General features: G+C 36.6%; 1 protein-coding gene across 1 annotated transcript; it reads right to left on the reverse strand.

Moving 5' to 3' along the window:
• Positions 1-2,909: 2,909 nt before the first annotated feature.
• Positions 2,910-21,385, reverse strand: LOC139949908 (sodium/myo-inositol cotransporter-like). The gene is made up of 15 exons (XM_071948478.1): positions 21,189-21,385; positions 17,537-20,335; positions 15,569-15,640; positions 13,972-14,076; positions 12,636-12,695; positions 11,259-11,363; positions 10,625-10,811; positions 9,830-10,038; positions 8,884-9,019; positions 7,721-7,828; positions 7,351-7,516; positions 6,871-7,039; positions 5,547-5,762; positions 4,845-4,962; positions 2,910-4,331 (listed from the first exon to the last, which is right to left on the reverse strand). Exons 2-15 carry the CDS (start codon positions 17,618-17,620, stop codon positions 4,099-4,101), a joined length of 1,968 nt encoding a protein of 655 aa, XP_071804579.1. The 5' UTR covers positions 17,621-20,335; positions 21,189-21,385; the 3' UTR covers positions 2,910-4,098.

Below are 21,385 nucleotides of genomic sequence, written 5' to 3' on the forward strand. Positions count from 1 at the left end.
GATTTTCTCAATATTCCATATTTGAAAATGCAAGGCTTACCCCTTTGTAATTTTCTCAATATTAAGTTTTTAAACATGCAAGGCTTATTACCCCTTGTGACTTTTCTCAGTTTTTCAATTTCTAAATATATGCAAGGCTACCCCTTGTGATTTTTCTCAATAATTCTGTTTTTAAATATGCAAGGCTAACCCCTTGTGATTTTTCGCAATAATTCCGTTTTTAAATATGCAAGGCTTACCCCTTGTGATTTTTCTCAATAGTTCCGTTTTTAAATATGAAAGGCTTACCCCTTGTGATTTTTTCTAAATAATTCCGTTTTTAAATATGCAAGGCTTACCCCTCGTGATTTTTTCAATATTTTTATCTGCAAGGCTGCCCCCTTGTAATTTTTCTCAATATTTCCATTTTTTAATATGCAAGGCTTATTCTCAATATTTGCACTTGTAAATATGCAAGGCTTACCCATTGTGATTTTTCTCAATAAGTCCGTTTTTAAAAATGCAAGGCTTACACCTTGTGATTTTTCTCAACATTAAAATTTTTAAAAATGCAAGGCTTACCCCTTGTGATTTTTCTCAATATTTCCATTTTTATCTGCAAGGCTGCCCCCTTGTAATTTTTCTCAATATTTCCATTTTTAAATATGCAAGGCTTATTCTCAATATTTGCACTTGTAAATATGCAAGGATTACCCATTGTGATTTTTCTCAATAAGTCCGTTTTTAAAAATGCAAGGCTTACACCTTGTGATTTTTCTCAGTTTTTCAATTTCTAAATAAATGCAAGGCTTACCCCTTGTGATGTTTTCTCAATATATCTATTTGTATCTGCAAGGCTTCCCCCTTGTAATTTTTCTCAATATTTCCATTTTTAAATATGTAAGGCTTATTGTCAATTTTTGCACTTGTAAATGCAAGGCTTCCTCATTGTGATTTTTCTCAATATTTCCCATTTTAAAATATGCAAGGATTACCCCTTGTCAGTTTTCTCAATAATTCCGTTCTTAATAATGCAAGGCTTAGCCCTTAAGATTTTTCTCAATATTTCTTTTTTTTTAATATGCAAGGCTTACCCCTTGTGATTTTTCCCAATAAATTTCCCTTTTTAAATATGCAAGGCTTGCCCCTTGTGATTTTTCTCAATATTCCATATTTGAAAATGCAAGGCTTACCCCTTTGTAGTTTTCTCAATATTAAGTTTTTAAATATGCAAGGCTTACCCCTTGTGACTTTTCTCAGTTTTTCAATTTCTAAATATATGCAAGGCTACCCCTTGTGATTTTTCTCAATAATTCTGTTTTTAAATATGCAAGGCTTACCCCTTGTGATTTTTCGCAATAATTCCGTTTTTAAATATGCAAGGCTTACCCCTTGTGATTTTTCTCAATAATTCCGTTTTTAAATATGCAAGGCTTACACCTTGTGATTTTTCTGAATATTTCCATTTTTAAAAATGCAAGGCTTACACCTTGTGATTTTTCTCAACATTTAAATTTTTTAAATATGCAAGGCTTACCCGTTGTGATTTTTCTCAATAATTCCGTTTTTAAATATGCAAGGCTTACCCCTTGTGATTTTGTCTCAATAATTCTGGTGTTTTCCTTGTGATTGTTCTCACTATCTGCATTTAAACTATGCAAGGCTTACCCCTTGTGATTTTCACAATTTGTCCATTTGTAAATATGCAAGGCTTACTGCTTGTGATTTTTCGCAATAATTCCGTTTTTAAATATGCAAGGCTTACCCCCTTGTGATTTCTCAATAATTCAGTTTTTTCCTCAATAATTCCGTTTTTATCTGCAAGGCTTACCCCTTGTGTTTTTTCTCAATATTTCCATTTTTAAATATGCAAGGCTTACCCATTGTGATTTTTCTCAATAATTCTGTTTTTTTCCTTGTGATTGTTCTCACTATTTGCATTTTAAATATGCAAGGTTTCCCCCTTGTGATTTTCCTCATTCTATTAATTTAAATGTGCAAGGATTTACCCCTTGTGATTTTCTTAATGTTTCCATTTGTAAACATGCAAGGCTTACCGCTTGTGATTTTTCGCAATAATTCCGTTTTTAAATATGCGAGGCTTACCCTCTTGTGATTTTTCTCAATAATTCCGTTTTTAATAATGCAAGGCTTACCCCTTGTGATTTTTTCTCAATATTTCCATTTTTAAAAATGCAAGACTTACCCCTTGTGATTTTTCTCAACATTTCAATTTTTAAATATGCAAGGCTTACTCATTGTGATTTTTCTCAATAATTCCGTTTTTAAATATGCAAGGCTTCCCCCTTGTGATTGTTCTCACTATTTGTATTTTAAATATGCAAGGCTTACCCCTTGTGATTTTTCTAATTTTTCATTTTTAAAAATGCAAGGATTTACCCCTTGTGATTTTTCTCAATGTTTCCATTCGTAAATATGCAAGGCTTACCGTTTGTGATTTTTCTCAATATTTCCATTGTTAAATATATGCAAGGCTTACTGCTTGTGATTTTTCTCAATATTTCCATTTTTAAAAATGCAAGGCTTACACCTTGTGACTTTTCTCAATTCCTGTATTTTAAAGCATGCAAGGCTTACCCCTTCTGATTTTTCTCATTATTTGCATTTTAAATATGCAAGGACTACCCCTGTAGTTTCTCAGTATTTGCATTTTAAATACGCAAGGCTTACCTTGTGATTTTTCAATGTGGGTGTGTTCTCATTAATTTTTTCCATTTATCTCATAAGTATGCAAGGCTTCGGCTATCCCTTGTGTTTTTTTCTGAATATTTCTATTTTTACAAATATTATTATTTTTTCTTTAGTGTTTCATGTAGATTATGCAAAGTCTACCTGTCTTTTTTTTCAATATTTCAATTTTTACCCCTTGTGATTTTTTAGATGTTTCCATTTAAAAAAAAAAGGCAAGGCTTACTCTTTGTGATCTTTGCAAATTTTTCAATATTAAATATACAAGCGAGGCTTACCTTTTGTGATTTTTCTCGATGTTTCAATCTTAAAACACGCAAGGTTTGTCCTTCAAAAACAATAGAAACAAATTATAGAAAACATGATACATATTTAATGATAGACTACACTTTCAAGCGAAAAGAAATTACACTTGGTCCCAGACTTTGGGAAATGTAAATAGCAGCTAATCACTACACGTACTTCACTCATACAAGCATTATAAGGAGTTGCATATTGAAATGCTTTGTTCTTATATTAGATAAATTTCTTACCTGGCAGAAAATAATGTACGTTCTTTCAAAAGTATACACTACATCACTAAATCTGTAGATTGTGCAAGTCTTGCTTGGGTTGACATCATGTTGACAACTTCAACAAAGACTATAGTTTTAAAATATGAAGACTATATAAAACAAAGACTATACAATTACCCATAGCCTTGCAGCCCCTTACCAAGATTAGAAAAATAAATGAATTTATTTACAGTGCCACAAAATTGGAATTTGTATTAATTATGCTCAATGTACAATAAATTTACTATTATTATTCTGATAACAATATTTCTCGAGGTAGAAAAATTAGTAGAAACATAAAACTTCCCTTTCAGGCACCAGACTGAATTCATACTGCGCCTCAGTTTGAACTTTAAAAAACAAAAACAAGATGGATGCACCAAGAAAAAAAAAGTTAAAAGGCAATTTTGTCGGCTCAGTACTACAAGTTCATCAGGTCAATTTGTATGGATTTCAAATTGCGTTTTGTACATTTTGCAGATCCTGGTTAATAACTTACTGGTTAATCGAGTCTACTGATCAAGAGTGGTCTTCAAAGTATTTATTTTGCAAAAAGAAATATTCAGTGTCTAAGAAAACATTGATTTTGTAGATTTTCTTTTTCTTCAAATAAATACATACACACTTTTCATTTAAAGGCACTGGGCACCTTTGGTTTACTGTCCAAACCATTCTCACTTGGTGTATCTCAACATAAAATGCATAACACATCTGTGAAAGTTTGGACTCAATTGGTCATCAAAGTTGCAAGAAATTAATCATGAAAGAAAAGTGCCTTTAATGAAATTTTGATCACCACAGATGTGAATTGTAGTCAATAATAATAAGAGCACTGAGCCGACCAATTAGTGTTCCTCTAAATTAAACCTGGAATGGTAAAAATGATATACATTGTAGTAGTAATAAGAAGAATGAAAACCAGGTTAATATTCAGGAAGATCTTGGCCTTGGGGTCTTGCTTGAGGGAAGACACCTTCCTGAGATGTTCTTGTTGCTTTCTAGCCTTGATCCTCCCTGCTGATGAATCATCGTAACCACAGAACCAGTCGTAGCCTCGCCTCAACACTGTCTTCTCTATGTCTGGGCGCTCTGTAACAAAGTAATACTATTGTAAGAAATTCATCGATTTTTAGAGTTGCCTTCTGAGTCTGATGGTCATGATTTTCAACCCTCAGAAGTGTTTGCACAGGTCGGCGCGACAGTCCATTTCTGTCTTTGCGGTTGATTGAACTATTCTGCGAGAACCTTTGTTGTCTTTTTTTGTCAGTTTCATTTCGGCATCCACATTTTCAAAAGAAAACGATTACTTAAGAAGCTCTAAAAAGTTCCAAAAGATCATCATGCTGCTGGGCAAATGTCTTTGTCTCTTCACAAAAAATGTGTGTTTTTTTATTTTTTTTATAGGGCAAGACATTTTCTCATTGGTGAGAGGGATTTTTTACCTTCTACTTGAGCATTTCGAGGGCACCATGAACGTTGACCATGGAGGCAATCGCCCCCAATGCCCTCGTGAAGTATCAGGCCTGCTATCATAGACTTTTACCAATCACATTATGATTGAATTTTGAATTTAGGGATGTCAAAAACCAAACATTATTTTACCTCCTCCATTCGTGACGACAATGACGTGACCATCCATCCCCTCATCCTCCTTGGTCTCCTCAACCTCGTCTGAGCGGGGATTGCGATTCAGACGACTCCACCATGTTGTGCGAATTAACTTTCAAAAGAGTGGGAAAATTAAAAATGTTTATAAGTTGTCACTAGAGGGCGATATATACAATGGTACTCACAACACTTTTCACTGAAATAAATTCTGCAAAGCATTAACATTTTAAAACATAACAAGACCTTCTAGTTTGGTTGTCTATGGGGTGTCATAACCAAGTGATTAAGAACATCGAAATCAAGTTCTGGTGTTTATATTCATTCGGAGTGTGGGTTCGAATCCCGGTCTTGGCACTTGTGTCCTTGAGCAAGATGATTATTTTATTACTGCAACACTTTACCCCTTCAATTGGCCCAGATTGCCCACATGAATCCCATATTGCAGTGTTTCCCAAAACCCACACCCATAAGGACCCAATTAGAGCCCCTGCCCATATAGCCCAGAAAGTTTCCCATTGGCCCTGTATGGGCTTGCTATACCTAGCTGGACACAAATAAAACCGCCAACTCCGATACCGCCATTAGCCTTTTTGAGGTATTGCAGACAATGTAGGAGTGCACTGTTTGATTTGGGTAATACTCATCCAAATTTACCCAAACCTAATACATGTGTCATAATACCAAAATCGCTTGTACCTTTTCGTCATCAGGTGGTTTTGTAAGAAGGCTGACTACCACATCCACAATGACAGTGATCCAGAACAAGATCATTGCAAAGTACATGTAGTGAACTCGTGCTGTAACGGCTGGTCTGGTATCCTCCTCCCAACAGGGTGGGGCTCGGTAGGTGAAGTCCAAAATCATCCGAATTACACCGATGATGAACCCGACTACCAGACCACTGAAACAACCCTAAAATTGCAAAGTTTAATTTTTGGTAACAAGTAATTTTTATGTCGCATGGGAGACACAATTGACGCAATGACATTCATGGTTGGCCACTTTTATAAGACTTTTCCAGCCTTAGTAATTACAACTTTTCTATTCTATCCAATGGGGGGAAAAAACCTGATAACTTACCAATCATTCATAATACCTTCCAGATGTTAAAATTAAGGGAGTTGTATAGATACTGCGCACCACCACCAGGCATGACCACCACAAACTACTGGGTTAGACACAATGTGGACAATGTCCCTTTTGTTACAGCTTACAAATATTCTTATAAAGGCAGTGGACACATTGGTAATTACTCAAAATATTTATTAGCATAAAACCTTTCTTGGTGACGAGCAATGGGGAGAGGTCGATGGTATAAAACATTATGAGAAACGGCTCTCTCTACTCTGAAGTGCCATAGTGTTCGAGAAAAAAGTAATTTTCCACGAATTTGATTTCGAGACCTCAGATTTAGAACTTGAGGTCTCGAAATCAACCTTCTAAACGCACACAACTTCGTGTGAAAAGGGTGTTTTTTCTTTCATTATTATCGCGCGAGCTCAAATTTTCACAGGTTTGTTATTTTATGCATATGTTGAGATACACCAACCGTGAAGGCTAGTGTTTAACAATTACCAATAGTGTCCACTGCCTTTAACCAAATTCTTTTGGCGAAAGAAGGTTTGATAAAATCTTGAAATCAAGGAAGATCTTAACGAAATATTTGGTGTCAATCCAGAGTCATAAATATATATCAGGGCCCGAAATTTACACTGGACCAGGCCAATGATTAGATTAGCATCAGGTCATGCAGTAAACTTATGACTGGAAAGGTCTGACCATCTTTCAAATACATATCTTAAGTTCAGTTGAAGATGACACAAATGAAAATTTTGTTTTAAACAGTTGAAATGGTTGTGTAGGTTTTGGTTTTGGTTTTGTTTCAACTGGACTGGTCTTGTAAAAAAAAAATCTGGTCTGAAAACATGTTGAGCTAAAAGTCCCACTGTCCTGTAAATCTTCCCTCCAAATTGTACTCCTGACTATAAAAAATGCAATCACAATTCAAGTAGAATCCTACCTTTTCATTGCCTCTCGGCCAGAGCAGTGCCACAAGGTAGACGGCAGCCACAGGAGGAGCAAGGAAAGCAGAGATCTCCTGGATGTAGATGAAGAGTTGACCTCCTTGCATCTTCTGTATAATTGGTATCCATACGATGCTGATGACGATCATCACGATGACTACCAGCCTGGAGGGTGACACAAACGATGGACTTGGTTAAGTCAAATACAGTTAAGATTTTCTGAATCTGTGAGACTTCCCAGTTCTGAAAAGAACCGTTCTACTTTGTAACTACTATCTTGGGTGGAAGGTAGAAAATCGGACGGGACTTTACTACTTTATCCGTTAGTAAAGCGTAATTAACTTCACTACCGAGGAGTGAGTTATTATTAATTTTGGTCTCAACGTTTCGATTAGCTTGCTGTTAATTGTCAGGAGACTGAAGGTGGTAACATTATGAATGAGTTTTGAAGAGGAAACTTTTAAGGATGAACATACCTGCCAACAATCATGAGCTCCCGAACACTTGCAGACTTCTTGCTAAACTTGACCCGGAAGAACTGCCAGATGTCGATGGTGAAGAGGGTACTGGTACTGTTGAAAATAGAGGTCAAGTCGCTCATAAGAGCGGCCAGCATGACGGCCAGCAAGACGCCTCGTAGACCTTTGGTGGAGGAAATGCATAAATCAGTGGGGGTCAATCAAGCTCTGTGATTGATCAGTCCAAAACCGGCGGATTTGTAAAGCTACAGTAGCTCTTAGCTATACCCTACATCCTACAACTTAGACTGTGTTTAGAGGTCTGGAATATTAATACTTTCACCTACATTCTTTCACCTACACTAAATTGCATTGATTTTGTTCTTACCAACAGGTAGTACTCCCATGACCAGCTTAGGGTAAGCAATGTTTGAGCATCCGGTAGAACTTCCACATGCAGCCATACAAGCCTCTTCCGATGCACACGCAACTTCATCTTTAGCAAATAAAGAAAATGAAACATTAAAAATGACACAACTTTACTTTTTTTCTCCCTCCATTGACAAAAAACGCGCAAGATTTTCGGCAATCTCTCAATAATGCTACCACAAATAAAATGTTCACGGGATTGTTTTAATGGTATAAAAAAAGTTCCTATAAAGACTTGTTCATAGTGATTTTCCTACTCTCGTTCAGCGCTTTGATCTGGTTTGTAAAAACGCTTTATATAGCTATTTAATATTTAATGAGTAGGGTAGATGGCCTTAGCTTTCGATCCAAGCCGGACCTTCTTCAGAGGCATACACAAGTACAAACAAATACATATCAATTTATAGAAAAGGAGAGGGCAAATGGATTTAAGGGAAGAATCCAGAAAGAAGCGGAAAAAATTATAGCCAAAGGAAAAATGTTAGAAATTGCTCTGAGAAGAACAGGTAGGGAGTGGAAAAAGATAAAATGGATGTTGTAACAATTAAAACAAGATACAAGCAAACCAATGGGATTAACTATAGTTGATATTTAATAATTATTTAATTAATTAATAATAATTATTTAATATAATTAATTATATTTAATTATTATTGAAGGCCTACTCTATTCAAAAATGAACATTTTATGTATTTGACCAATGCTTAAGGTGGTAGTCTCGGCCGATTTTCTACCTTCCACCCAGGGTTAAAAGGTAGGACATTTCTTTTCAGATCTGAGAAGTCTCCGAATTCTGAAAATCTATTCCGCGGTAGTAGAATATAAAGCAAGACAAGTTTTCAAACAGCATAATAATAATAAGACATTTTGTCAAGCGCCTAATGCAAAAAGCCTCTTAGCGCATAAAGAGAAACAATTAAATAAACAATGAGAGAAAGAAACAAGATACAAATAAGCAAAATCACACAAAAACAAAATCTACAAGAGAACTAGATACACACATTAAAAAATGTGTTACCGCAAGCCAAATATGATACCTCGCCATGCAATGCCTCAAGTCTCATATTATACCACTGTTAAATTTAACATTTTATGTATCTGACAATAATTGATCCAACATACCAGTGAATAGAACTCGGCTGATCATCCCTGGTAATACCATAAGAAACAATGGCAGCATCTTGGCATAGCCGGCCATTAAGCATCCACCTTGGGCGTGGGATAAACTCTTTGCAGACAGGGCTCTCTGCACCATCATCTTAGACAGGAAATAAAAACAACAACTTGACTCTAAAGCACTGGTAATTACTGAACACAAGTGTTATCATACAAAATTAATTGGTAACGAGCAGTGGAAAGCTGTTAGTAGTATACAACATTGTGGGAAACGGCTCCCTCTGAAGTTACATAGTTTTTTTTCTCACTGAGGTAATTTTTCACTTAAGAAATACCTTAGGCCTGAAGCTTTATTTAGGCATCTGTAAGCAACAAATTTGTGCAAACAAAAACGTGTTTCTTCTTTCATTATTTTCTTGCAAATTTGATGACAAATTGAGTCAAAATTTCCAAAATTTGTTATTTAAATAGTAATAATTATAAACAAGAATGGTGTGTTGACAACACAAATGCCCCGCTGAGATAGGAGTTGCTACACCAAGTCCTTTTTGAGTTATTGTTTTAGCCAAAACGAGCTTAATATTTTTCCAAAAACAATAGGCGTTTAGGGGATCCCATGACCAATCCACAAACCGAGTTTGAAGTTGATACGCCAAGTCCTTCTTGAGATATCGCTCGGACAACATTTCTTTTGTTTTAGCCATAATGAGCTGAATATTTATCTGAGGGGGTCCAAAAACAATCGGCTTCTGGGGATCTCATGACCAATCCACAAACCAAGTTGGAGTTGATCCGCTATAGTCAGCCAATCTTTAGTACAGGACCACTTTAAAAGTAATTGGATTAATTTTCTGCTCAAAATCACAAGCGCCTTCTTGACCTTGTTGCAAGGCCGAATTTTGACAAACATCTGCATAAAAGTTGTTTATATAAAGGTCACGAATATTTATACCTGGTCTGCGCACCAGTACCAAATTGACGCAGGCGTCTGACCGAAAAGGAACCCAGCCCACGGCATATCAGAGTTGATCGGGTCACGTAGCATCTGCCATGAGTCATTCCGTGGTAACCCGCAGGTCGAGTTGGTATACAGAGTTTCATTTGGGATTGCCGCCATGTACTTCACTTTCAGCTCTGCATACCCACCAACCTTAATAAAACCTGGCGGGAAAATATTGGCGGGAAAACAATTTAGCAATTTCGTTTAAGTAATATGTGATATTACAAAATAAAAGTCTGATCAGGCCATGAAATATATACATTGGTTTTTAAAATTGCAGGGAGGCTGACTGTCAAGGGAAAATTTTAACCCAATTCTGGGCTGAACAGACAGATTTACTAAAGAATTAAACCTGCGACCTCTCGGGATTTAAGAGCCGTCGCCGCTGCCAAGGGAATAAGATAATATTTCAAGATAACTAAATCAAGAGCAAACAAACTAAATGTTTTAGAAAACAAACATTATATTTTGAGCGACCAAACAATAGTTTAAGCAAACTTAGTAAATACAAATTAATTTTTTTCAAAATAATTTGTCCCTTGAACTCCGTATCGTCACAATTGCTTCATTGCAGAATGAGTTACATTTCATTATATTGGTTTGCATTGTGATATCTACTTGCCAGGTAAAGTTATGTTTTTTTATGAGTTTGTCTTGCTTATATATTCTATACTACAGCGGAGTAGATATATTTTGGAAATTCGTGGAAAAGAATTGTACCACATTTTCAAGATTGCTTGAACTTACTCAAGATCATCAGAATGATAGATCCGATCATCATAACGAAGAACTGAAGAGTATCAGTGAAGATAACAGCTGCTAGTCCACCAGTTACAGTACATATGCCTGTCAGAATGAGTAGCGCAATCACTGAAGCATAAAGGTTCCAATTTAGAGCTTGCTGAAGGAACAGTGCACCAGAAAACAAGTTCACCTATTCAAGAAAAATTATGATCATATTTATAACATGTGTAAATATTTTGAAAATCGATATTTTAAATCCTACCAAAATGTTGTGAGCTAAACACTTGCTGGATAGGCCTGTATTGACATCTTTGTGAAAGTGTCACATGATAGCTCCTTTAAAGGCACTGGACACCTTTGATAATTGTCGAAGTCAGTATGCTAACTTGGTGTATCTCAACATAATATGCATTTTACAGAATTTTTACTCAATTGGTCATCAAAGTTGCACGAGAATAATGAAAGAAAAAACATCCTTATTGCACAAATTTGTGTGCTTTCAGAGGCCTGAAGTCTTTTCTGATAGTTCTACAAGCTCTCCGTTGCTTGTTAATGCTTGCATTCTAACGATTATTTTGAGTAATTGCCTTCAATGCTTCAAGTTATACTTAATTATCACCATTTCTTTTTAACTTACTGAAATCTTTGTAAAAATATAAAGGACGAGAGAGAGCATGGCAAGATAAACGCGTATCCTCTGCCCTCCAAATCGCTTCATCATGTACTCTGGAAGGGTGTATACCTGCAACCACAAGAGAGAATATTATAATAATGTGGCAAAAATTTATTTCACATCAAAAGAATCTATTTTCTTTTGTAACACAAAACATTATGTCCACAGATTTACATTAAACTTAAACCGTTTGAAGATAATGATGGTAGAAAGCGTACCGTAAAATATCAGTTGCTGAGGTGCTGTAGTTTTTGAAAATAGAGGAAGGAAAACAATGTCATGAAAAGACGTTCTTAAATGCTAAAATAATTTTCGTCTCATGATCACTGAGACGAAAATTATTTTCATGACATGGTTTTACTAAGTTCGCAAAAACTACAGCACCTCAGCAAGCAATATTTTCAGGGAAGCTTTCTACTATCATTATCTTCAAACTGTGTAAGTTTCGTGTAATCCTGTGGAAATTGTGTTTTCTGCCTACAAAAAGTACATAGACCATTAATTAATAGAATACATCATGATCATTAACTGTTGAAACTCTTACTATTAAAATGTTTTGTAAATATTACTGACAACGCCGGTTATATCGTTGCTAAAGCAGAAGATTATTAGTTATCAATTTTCCTGCTAAGAAAAAACTAGCTGCTGCATGGATACCAGTCTCAGATAGTACATAATGGTATTTTGGCTGATAACCTTTTCTGGTCAAATATGTTAAGTGCATCACCTTTTTTATAGTTTATTAATGAAGCATGAATAGATCCACACATGTGTATTGTGCCCTGACAAAGGGTAAAACGTGAACTAACCACCCCCAACCCCATGTGAAAAAAATCGTGGTTTTTGCACCATGTCTTTGACGGTTAAAATAAAACCGATCAAGTTATAATATTAACAAATATAAATATAAATATAAATATATATATATATGTATTTCAAAAATGTTTTCTTGTTTGGGCTGTTGATGGCTTTGATATAATATCTATATTAATGGTGCTTTGTACTTTGGCCAAAACAGGGAACCGACGAAGATAATATGAAAATGAGTGGTGTGTGAACTGTCAGTCTGTTGAAATGTTTTTTCCAGATACCAAGGTTGCTGTAACTTAAAGTGAGGGTAAACCTTCAGTATTATTGTCAACGACCAGTCTCATAATGGTGTATCCCCACATATGCATTAAATGTCAAACCTGTGAAAATGTTAGCTGTTAATTTTTCATCAAAGTCGCAAGATAATGAAATAATGTTTGTCCAAGTACATGAAAAGGCTTCATACTTTATGTACCAATTATCTCTGATGATATTGAATCACAACAATCTAAAATTCAAATGTTAACTCACCCCACTTGCGATGAACACCGGTAAGAATACCCATCCTAATAGCTGCACGAGTAGGCATGCCTGGCAAAAAAAAAGTGAAAATTGAAATTAATTTATAGCTTATGATAAAATTTTGAAGGTAATTTCAAGCTTCCTTCTTTTAAAGACAATGGACAATATTGGTAATTATTGTCAAAGACTAGTCTTCACAGTTGCTGTATCTCAACATAGTATGCATAAAATAACAAGCCTGTGAAAATTTGAACTCAATCGGTCGTCGGTGCTGCGAGATAACTATGAAAGAAAAAAACACCCTTGTCACACGAAGTTGTGTGCTTTCAGATGCTTGATTTCGATACCTCAAATTATAAATCTGAGGTCTCGAAATCAAATTCGTGGAAAATTACCTCTTTCTCGAAAACGACGTCACTTCGGAGGGAGCCGTTTCTCACAATGTTTTATACTATCAACCTCTCCCCCATTGCTCGTTAACAAGTGAGGTTTATGCTGATAATTATTTTGAGTAATTACCAATAGTGTCCACTGCCTTTAAATGGCACAATGAATATAATGATTTATCTAAGAACAAATACATCATGGAAGTGACCAAGAAAGTGAAAAGGGTAGACATGAATACACTATCGATGGGCCCAGAGACTAACCGAATTGCAACCTACACTGCGAAAATTGGAGTGTTAAAATGAACACCATTGGGTGTTATCACATAAAGACACCGGAGAGAGAATCAACATTCACACCAAATAGACTGTTTTTAGAACTAATTTCCAGGCAGACAAATAATCCCGCTTTTTAGATTAAAATGTCGGGGCAATATCTTTTTTAAGTAGGCTACACGTTACTTTGAAGTGAAATTTTCTCAAAATGCTTTAAACTTTAAAAAGCTGCTATATGAGGCTTCTAAACCAGTCGTTTTTATTGCAGTTACTTTTAAGAACAGTGCTATCAAACGTACACCTTCCCTTTAATGGCACTGGACACGTTAAGTAAATGTCAAATACAAGTATTTTAACTTGGTGTATCCCAACATATGCATAACAAACATGTACAAAATTTTGCTCAATTGGTCATCGAATTTGCAAGAGAATAATGAAAGAAAAACACCCTTTTGGTGTATGTGTTCTTTCAGATGCATATTAATTTAAGTAAGAGATTACTTCTTTCTCCAAAAACTGCATTACAATTCAGAAGGGAGCGTTATCATCATGTTTTTTTTTCATCATGGTTTTAACTACCGACAGCTCTCCATGGCTAAATAAGGTTTTATGCTAACAATTGTTTTGATTATTTAACATAGTATCAAGTGACTTTAAACGTTGAAAGAAAAATTTGAACTTACATTGAATTCGAAGGCTGCAACTCCTATGCCACCGGCTGCACCTGACCCAGCGAGGCCAATGAAATGTTCACTGCCAATGTTACTGGCAAACAATGAGGCTCCAACCTGTTAAAAAAAGGTAGGGAATTCTCCAATTAGAGTTAGTTAGGGTCAACGTTTTGTCAACCAAACATTTACTTTCAGTAAGTCTATAGTCCTCCAATGGCGTAAAGTTACACTTTTTATACCTCTTTTGAACAATGAAATCCATATTATTTTTTTTAATGAGCGAGGTCCATAGGATGGCTTTTGTTTATGAGCATTTGAGGCCCTTGCTCGTATTTTTCTAAGAATTGAATACAATCAAATACAACTAAATTTACCAGGTGCTCTTTAAAAATGCTTTTTTTTTTCATTCATAAAATTGTAGTTGTATAAAGGACCACGATGCAATATTATGCTAATTTATAGTAGACTATCAATTTTTCTGAATTTATAAATGAACTGAACAGATGTTTCAGAATTTATTGCTTAGAAAATTAAAAAAGGTTTGGCATAGTTAATGCACTTTCGTTTTTATAACACAGTTCAACGGACCAGCACTAAAGAATCGTCAAATGCAATTTCGTCCTCATTATCAAAAGTGCGTACAATTTTGAAGAATAAACATACAATCAAAATCAACAGTTAAATGTTCTACTTTTATGTATTTTTGTTTTCTGTTTACCAAATAAATACTCCTAACACCACTCTTGATCAATAAACCTAATGCACCATTATTTAATCCATACAAATTTCACCATGACAAGAGCCCAATTGCATGGCTCAGTTAACCGCCAAATTCTGAGATTGGTACAACCATCAACCGTCGGGGTACACACGCCATTAGCCAAAATCCCCAATGAAAACGCCTGACGTAAAGCGTATTCCCTGCTTCCATAAGCGCCGATTATCTGTTTACGGTAAGCAGAGCCATGACACTTGGCCCTGATATCAATGAGCAGACTTTGCTCAACATCAACATGACAGGCCTCTTGTGAGATAATTCTTTGTGGTGGATTAGTTATTAGATAAGAGTCCGCTGATTATAATTAGTACCTACAGCCAGTTGTTTCGCTCTGTTTTCATCTTGTCATAGTTTTACCATCGGGAACATTACACAAGTGGTAAGAAAAAAAATCGTCTAAGGTCACAGATTCACATTAAACTTACACAGTCTAATGATGATGTTAGAGTAGAAAATATATATCATGAAATATTGTGTCTGAATTGCCATTGTGAAATAAACAAAACTTTTTGCCGTTTGGAGTTAACCGCCCAGAGAGCGTTTTATTCATTTGTTTTTTAATCGATGTCATGCAAAATTAATGTGAAATCGGTGTTTCACTATAAATTGGTCGTGACCAATGGCTGATCGATCTCAAACTTATACAGGTGTGTCAGTTTATGTATGGTGGATAAGTGCTTACGCTGCTAGCATCTGTCAGCAAAAAAACACTTACACTATTTCTTGGTAATATAGTTCTAAAAACCAATGTTTCTCAGACAAATCAAGAAGTGAACTTCATCACCATACTAGCATAACTCAGGCTAACTCGCACTCTCCTATAATACTTACCGGCAGCCAAATCATGTGACGTCCAGCCAGGAAATAACCGTTCACTGTCCCTCGATTAGAACGACACATGGACTGAAATAAAGAACGGAAAGTGTAATAGGATAAAAGAAGTTTGAAGCAGCATCGGAATATCAAGAGTTGTAAAGTGTCTTTAAAAGATTACAGAACTGGTAAGAAAAAGTTCCGTCTAAAGTCACAGATTTAAATAAAACTTACACGGTCTAATGATGATGAGAGTATTTTTCGATGAGAAATAAACAAAACTTCAATTTGTTGTAGTCGATGTCATGCAAAATGTGTAATTGGTTTTCACCGTTTTCTCTCATGCGAGTCATTGACCGATTGAGCTGAAATTTTCATTATGTGCCTTTGTTGATGTGACTTGTGGACAAGCCGAATAGGGACTTTTCGTTTTAGACGACGGATGGTTCTGCGACGGTTGTTCAGCTGAACGTTGTCGTTTTCAGCACAACGAAGATTCATCCCAAGTACTGTCGTAGAAATTGTGGGACCATAGAGTAAGTCCTTACTCTATGGTGGGACGACCGTTCTCAAAGCCGACGCATGCGCAGATGACGCCAAATGCTATCTTTTACCGTCGCAGAACCATCCGTCGTCAAAACGAAAAGTCCCTAATCTAGTCGTGTTGGTGGCGTAACGATTTATGTTTCAGTGATCGAATACGTATAGACCATTGCCCTTGTTGCGCGTAGCTGCTTGTTGCGCGGAGCTGCTGCATGGCTGCATACTCCCCCCTCCAACTCACAGCGCGAAACAGAGCAGTAGTCTTGCGTAAGGCCAGCAGTCTCGCGAGAAAATCGCCAGCGGGAATCGCAGAGAGAGTTTGAATTTTAACGACATGTCTAGCTACAAGTGACGGGCCATGCGTGTGGACAACCAGGTCACAACCTGCCACAGATTGTTCACAATTTTTTTACAAAAAGGAATATTTCCTATTGAATAAATCGGATACTATTTTATATACCGAATACAAAAGTGGTGTTGGATACGGAACTTGTCCTCGAATGGTCACAATCTACAATATTCCTACACAGAGAATGAATTGATTTACCTTTCAACGGGAGCAGTCAACCGTGACTGTCCGAGTGGTATAGGTCCGTCCCTCACACTCACAGGGGCATATTCTACCTCCCATAAGCATAAGCCATGGGGAAAGGACAGCTGCCCTTTCTCTATGGTATAAATCCTCATGGGGGTAATGATATATGTGCCCTCCATTCACCTCTATTATATGATGATATGGATGTCATATGGTCAAGGATAGCCCACGTTCGACTCCAACTTTGCATATACAACGTCTACCACTTCAAGTATAACCCAAGGATACCGAGTCCCCAAAACACCGAGACATGACCCAATTCAATTTGTTTAATTCAATTCAATTCACTTTATTTCCAAATCCAAACAAATAAACAAAACAATTAGCAGTGAATAAAGAACTATGTTTTACAAGCAAATGGAATAATGATAATACATAAAGTAACTATAATACTACATTTACAAGCAAAGGCAAAATATAAATTACGGAAAACAAAGCAAAAAAAAATATACAGAGCACAAGGTGATGAAGTTGGAGGGGGCCCATAAAAAGCAAAGCTTGTCGAGTATGGACCCCCCTAACGAAAGCAATGAATCAAAACTAATATGTGGCGAGATCGAGTAAAAACTAGTGGCATAACAATCAGTTTACAAAAAGAAACAAACACAATACAGTGCGTAGGCGCTAAATAAAATGATCCATGGTGGTACACAAGGCTACCCTTCTCCCTTGATGATCAGGGCCGCTTACAAAGACGGTACTTCTTCTTCTACTTCGATACTCGGTAGGATCATGGATCCATAAGTATGGATGTCATTAAATGCTGATGAAATTCTTGTCCACGCAGCCGGCCGCCACTCCCCCCTCCTCATGCCTCAACAGAAGGTAAACGTAAAAGCTATACTTACAAGCAGCCCCACACATAACACCAGTGCGAAGTAGACAACCACTGCCACGTAGTCCCATAACACTAGTGTCGAGTGTTCTTCCATGTTTCCTATCTTAGTCAATGTTTCAAGTCCATGAACGAGTGCACTTGTTGTGAACTGCCGATGATCTTGGTAGGTAGTTCACCAGTGTGAGCATGGAGCTATTAATACACCCAGTGTAGACCTACTGTGTAAAATGAATACACACCCACCACGTGGATGTGTGGGTCCATTGATGATACGTACGTGATAGACTTGTGGACAAGTCGTCTGACGCGGTGATAGCGTTCTCCCCGCGATTCCCACGATATTCTACTACACTGCTGTCACGACTACGGTCCCAGAAGTCGGCAACCAGCAGTACGAGCGACACAGCCACACAACTCGACTATCCCAATGTGTGGGACCATTTAATAACGACTGGTCCACAAGTCTACGTACGTCACGGCTTGTGAGTTTTGGCCCATCCCACCAAGGTTGTCAAACTATGGGAAGCCTATTGCAAAAAAAAAACCAGGCACAATCGTTTGTAACAACACATTCATCTTCAGGAGAGATACATTTTGGGGCTTTCCCCAAATATTGTCCTGTATGATCCCCTGGTTTTTTTTTACTTTTCCCATATAAAAACATTGTGAGACTAACCAAACAATGTAATATTTCTGATGTTGTTCATTTCCATAATATTATGCGGAATAATATTATTGTAAATATTATTTAATCATGGTGGAATGTTTTTTGCAGACACTTGGCCACTCATACTGACCAGAGCGGGTTTATCAACAAAAGAACAGTTTTATTAGATGTTAAATTTGCATCAGGGATAAAGAATATTAATTTTTGGTTTTTACCCATATATACCGATGTGTGTAGCACTGTATACTCAGTACTTTCCCGAGTCCTGTGAAAAAAATCACAGGCATTATAAAAGAACAGTTCTATACAAATAACTTTACATTAAGGTCGGACCTTTTGTGCACATAACAACAGGAGCTTGCTTTCCTTGTGCGCCGTGCCAGTGTTACATGACAATTTTGTTCTTAGATACTTTGTATGAGCCTGGAAGGAAGACTCAAAGACGTTTCTACCAGAATAGACCAATTTGAATAGCAGCAAAGGGATTATTCAATACGGTCTATGGGTTTGTACAAAATTAATGCGCCTCACTAACTAAATAAGCTACCAAAACAACCAACGATTTGAAAACCAACCAACCAAATTTTCTGCCAACTTAACTTCAGATTTCTGTTCAATTTTCAGGGGGGAAAAACACCGAAAAGTATAAATGAAATTATATAAAAAATATAAAAAAAGACACCGCATGTATCATACGGTCCTATAGTATTAGCAACTCACACAGTGGTGAGAAATAAATAAATCTAATCTTATTTCCCGTTTATCGCTCAGTGACCGTTTTTATTCATTTTTTTTGTAAACTGATGTCATGCAAAATATGTAAACCGGTGTTTCACTGTTCTCTCGTGACCCAGATGGCCGATCTAACTCGAACTTCTACAGGTTTGTCAGTTTATGGATGGTGAGTTACATAAAGTGCTGACACTGCCAGCAAATCTATTTTTTTCAACAAGAAGAACAAAAAATAATTATGTAATGTTCCTTTAATAATAGTCATTTGACTAGTTTCGAGTTAGGACTTAGTTTCTTTGCGAAATTGATCCTAGATTGATTAGAATTTGTAACTGTTTCCCCGGAGTCGAATCCCAAACTAATCATTTGCATAATATGGGGTAGACTAGACGTTGAATGTTATATCTTTGTTTTATAATAACAATTAGTGCTTATTTCATAGCGCTCAAATCCGTCACTATAACATTCAGTATTTTTCCTGCAAGATTGCGGAGCTACGTTTGTGAAGTATGAGATTGCGGTTGGAAAACCAGGTGAAAATCTCTTTTTGAGTAGTGTCGGTTTTGAAAAGAACTTGTGTAACATGTAACCGTTATCCTTATATCACCATGCGTGTAGTAAGGTACTGTCTATTGGGTAGTGTTGGTCATGAAAAGAACTGGTGTAATGTAAATATTTCCTTTATATCACCATGCATGTAGTATAGACAATTGGCTGGGACTACTACTTTGGCTTATACGATCGTAATTAACTGCATTACCGCGGATTCAGTTCTTGAATATTGGTCTACTAGCATGTTCTAGTCATTTTCAGGAGACCAATTCTGTAATGTTCCTTAAAACTGTTTTGAAACCCACCCTTGATCTCCCATTAATCTCTCATTCCAAACATTAGGCCAAGAAAACAAAACTGTCAGTTGATCGTCCTGGTTTTTCCAAAGAGAGGAGGATGAGGGTCTGTTATTTTTGTATTTCTTTCAAAGGTTGCCGCTCATCATTTTACTTCAAACTGACCATCAATTCTTCAGTTTAAATTCATCACTTACTTTATGTAGTAAAGATTGGTAAGTTTAATGAGAAATGCACGAACTGTTGTCTTTTTGAGAAGAACAAACTGTTAAAAAAAGGATGAGGGAGGGGATGATCAACTGGTAGTTTTTGATTTGGCCTTAGATTAAACCAGGAATGGAAAAGACAATTAAAAAACACCGCAGTCAAAATACAAATCAAGACAAGGTTGATATTGACTTGAGGAAGATCTTAGCGGTCCGGTCTTGTTTGAGAGACTCGACCTCCTTCAAATGAGCCCGGTGTTTCCGAGCGTTGACCATCCCGTCGTACGTGTTGTCATAGCCACAAAACCAGTCGTACCCACGCCGTAACTTGGACTCCCTTACGTCTGGCAGTTTTGCTGTAGAGAGACAGATAATTAAACAAAGGGTTCTACCAGTAAATTAGCCATCACACATAAGGGGAACTAATATTATGACTGGGTGAATATTGCATTGACTTGGGTTAAAGGGAAGGTACACGTTTGGTTATTCTCAAAGACCAGTCTTCTCACTTGGTGTATCCCTACATAAGCATAAAATAACAAACCTGTGAAAATTTGGGCTCGAGTCGGTCATCGAAGTTGCGAGAAAATGATGAAACAAAAAACATCCTTGTTAGACGAATTTGTGTGCTTTCCAATAAAATACTTCTAGCTAGAAGTCTTTTATTATTTTAGTGAGAAAATACCTCTATCTAAAAACTACGTTACTTCAGAGGGAGTAGTTTTCCACAATGTTGTATACTATATCAACTGCTCTCCAATGCTCGTTACCAAGTCAGTTTTTAAGTCAATATTTGTTTTGAGTAATTACCTAACGTGTACATTCCATTTAAACAGAGAACAAAATAACTATAGCGGGACTTGAACACGCTACCTCCGGTTTAACGTTTCGATGTGCACGCATGACATTTTATCCCCTAAACGGCGAACTGTGTACAAACAGACACTAAAGTCTGTGATACAAACTACTTCTATTATAGCGCCCTCTTTTGAAACATTCTCCTTAGCACACGTTTGTCCAAATGGGGGACGGATTCTCCGGCTGACAGATTTTCTTGGGACACCGGCGCTGTTCCAACTAAGCCAATTGGCCCTATGTTGGCGGTCTCCCTGTTCATATGCAAATATCTTTGTTCGGGGTGCCAGCCAGAAGACATACAGCCGTTATCTGCAGTTGTTTTATTTTATTTATTACAAATAACAACTTTACCTTCTTGAGTTAGTACCAAAATATGGTTGCCATTCAACTCTATATCGCCTTTGCTTTCCTTGACCTCATCATCAACTTCGTCATCAGCATTAGCGTACACGTCATCAGAACGGGGCTCCTTACTGAAACGTGTCCACCACGTGGTTCGTATCAACTTTACAAAACAAATGACAAAACGAGAGAAAAACAAATCCAAA

The sequence above is a fragment of the Asterias amurensis genome, chromosome 17 (assembly GCF_032118995.1).
Source record: "Asterias amurensis chromosome 17, ASM3211899v1".
NCBI lineage: Eukaryota > Metazoa > Echinodermata > Asteroidea > Forcipulatida > Asteriidae > Asterias > Asterias amurensis.

What these genes read in the sequence shown, in the direction of transcription:
- LOC139949908 (XM_071948478.1), bottom strand. Translation starts at nt 17,620, where the DNA reads ATGGAAGAACACTCGACACTAGTGTTATGGGACTACGTGGCAGTGGTT. An exon ending in ATATTTTTACAAAGATTTCA is followed by an intron (nt 10,812 to 11,258) that starts GTAAGTTAAAAA and finishes TTTCTTGAATAG; the next exon opens with GTGAACTTGTTTTCTGGTGC. An exon ending in GGTACTGGTGCGCAGACCAG is followed by an intron (nt 9,020 to 9,829) that starts GTATAAATATTC and finishes TTCCTGTCTAAG; the next exon opens with ATGATGGTGCAGAGAGCCCT.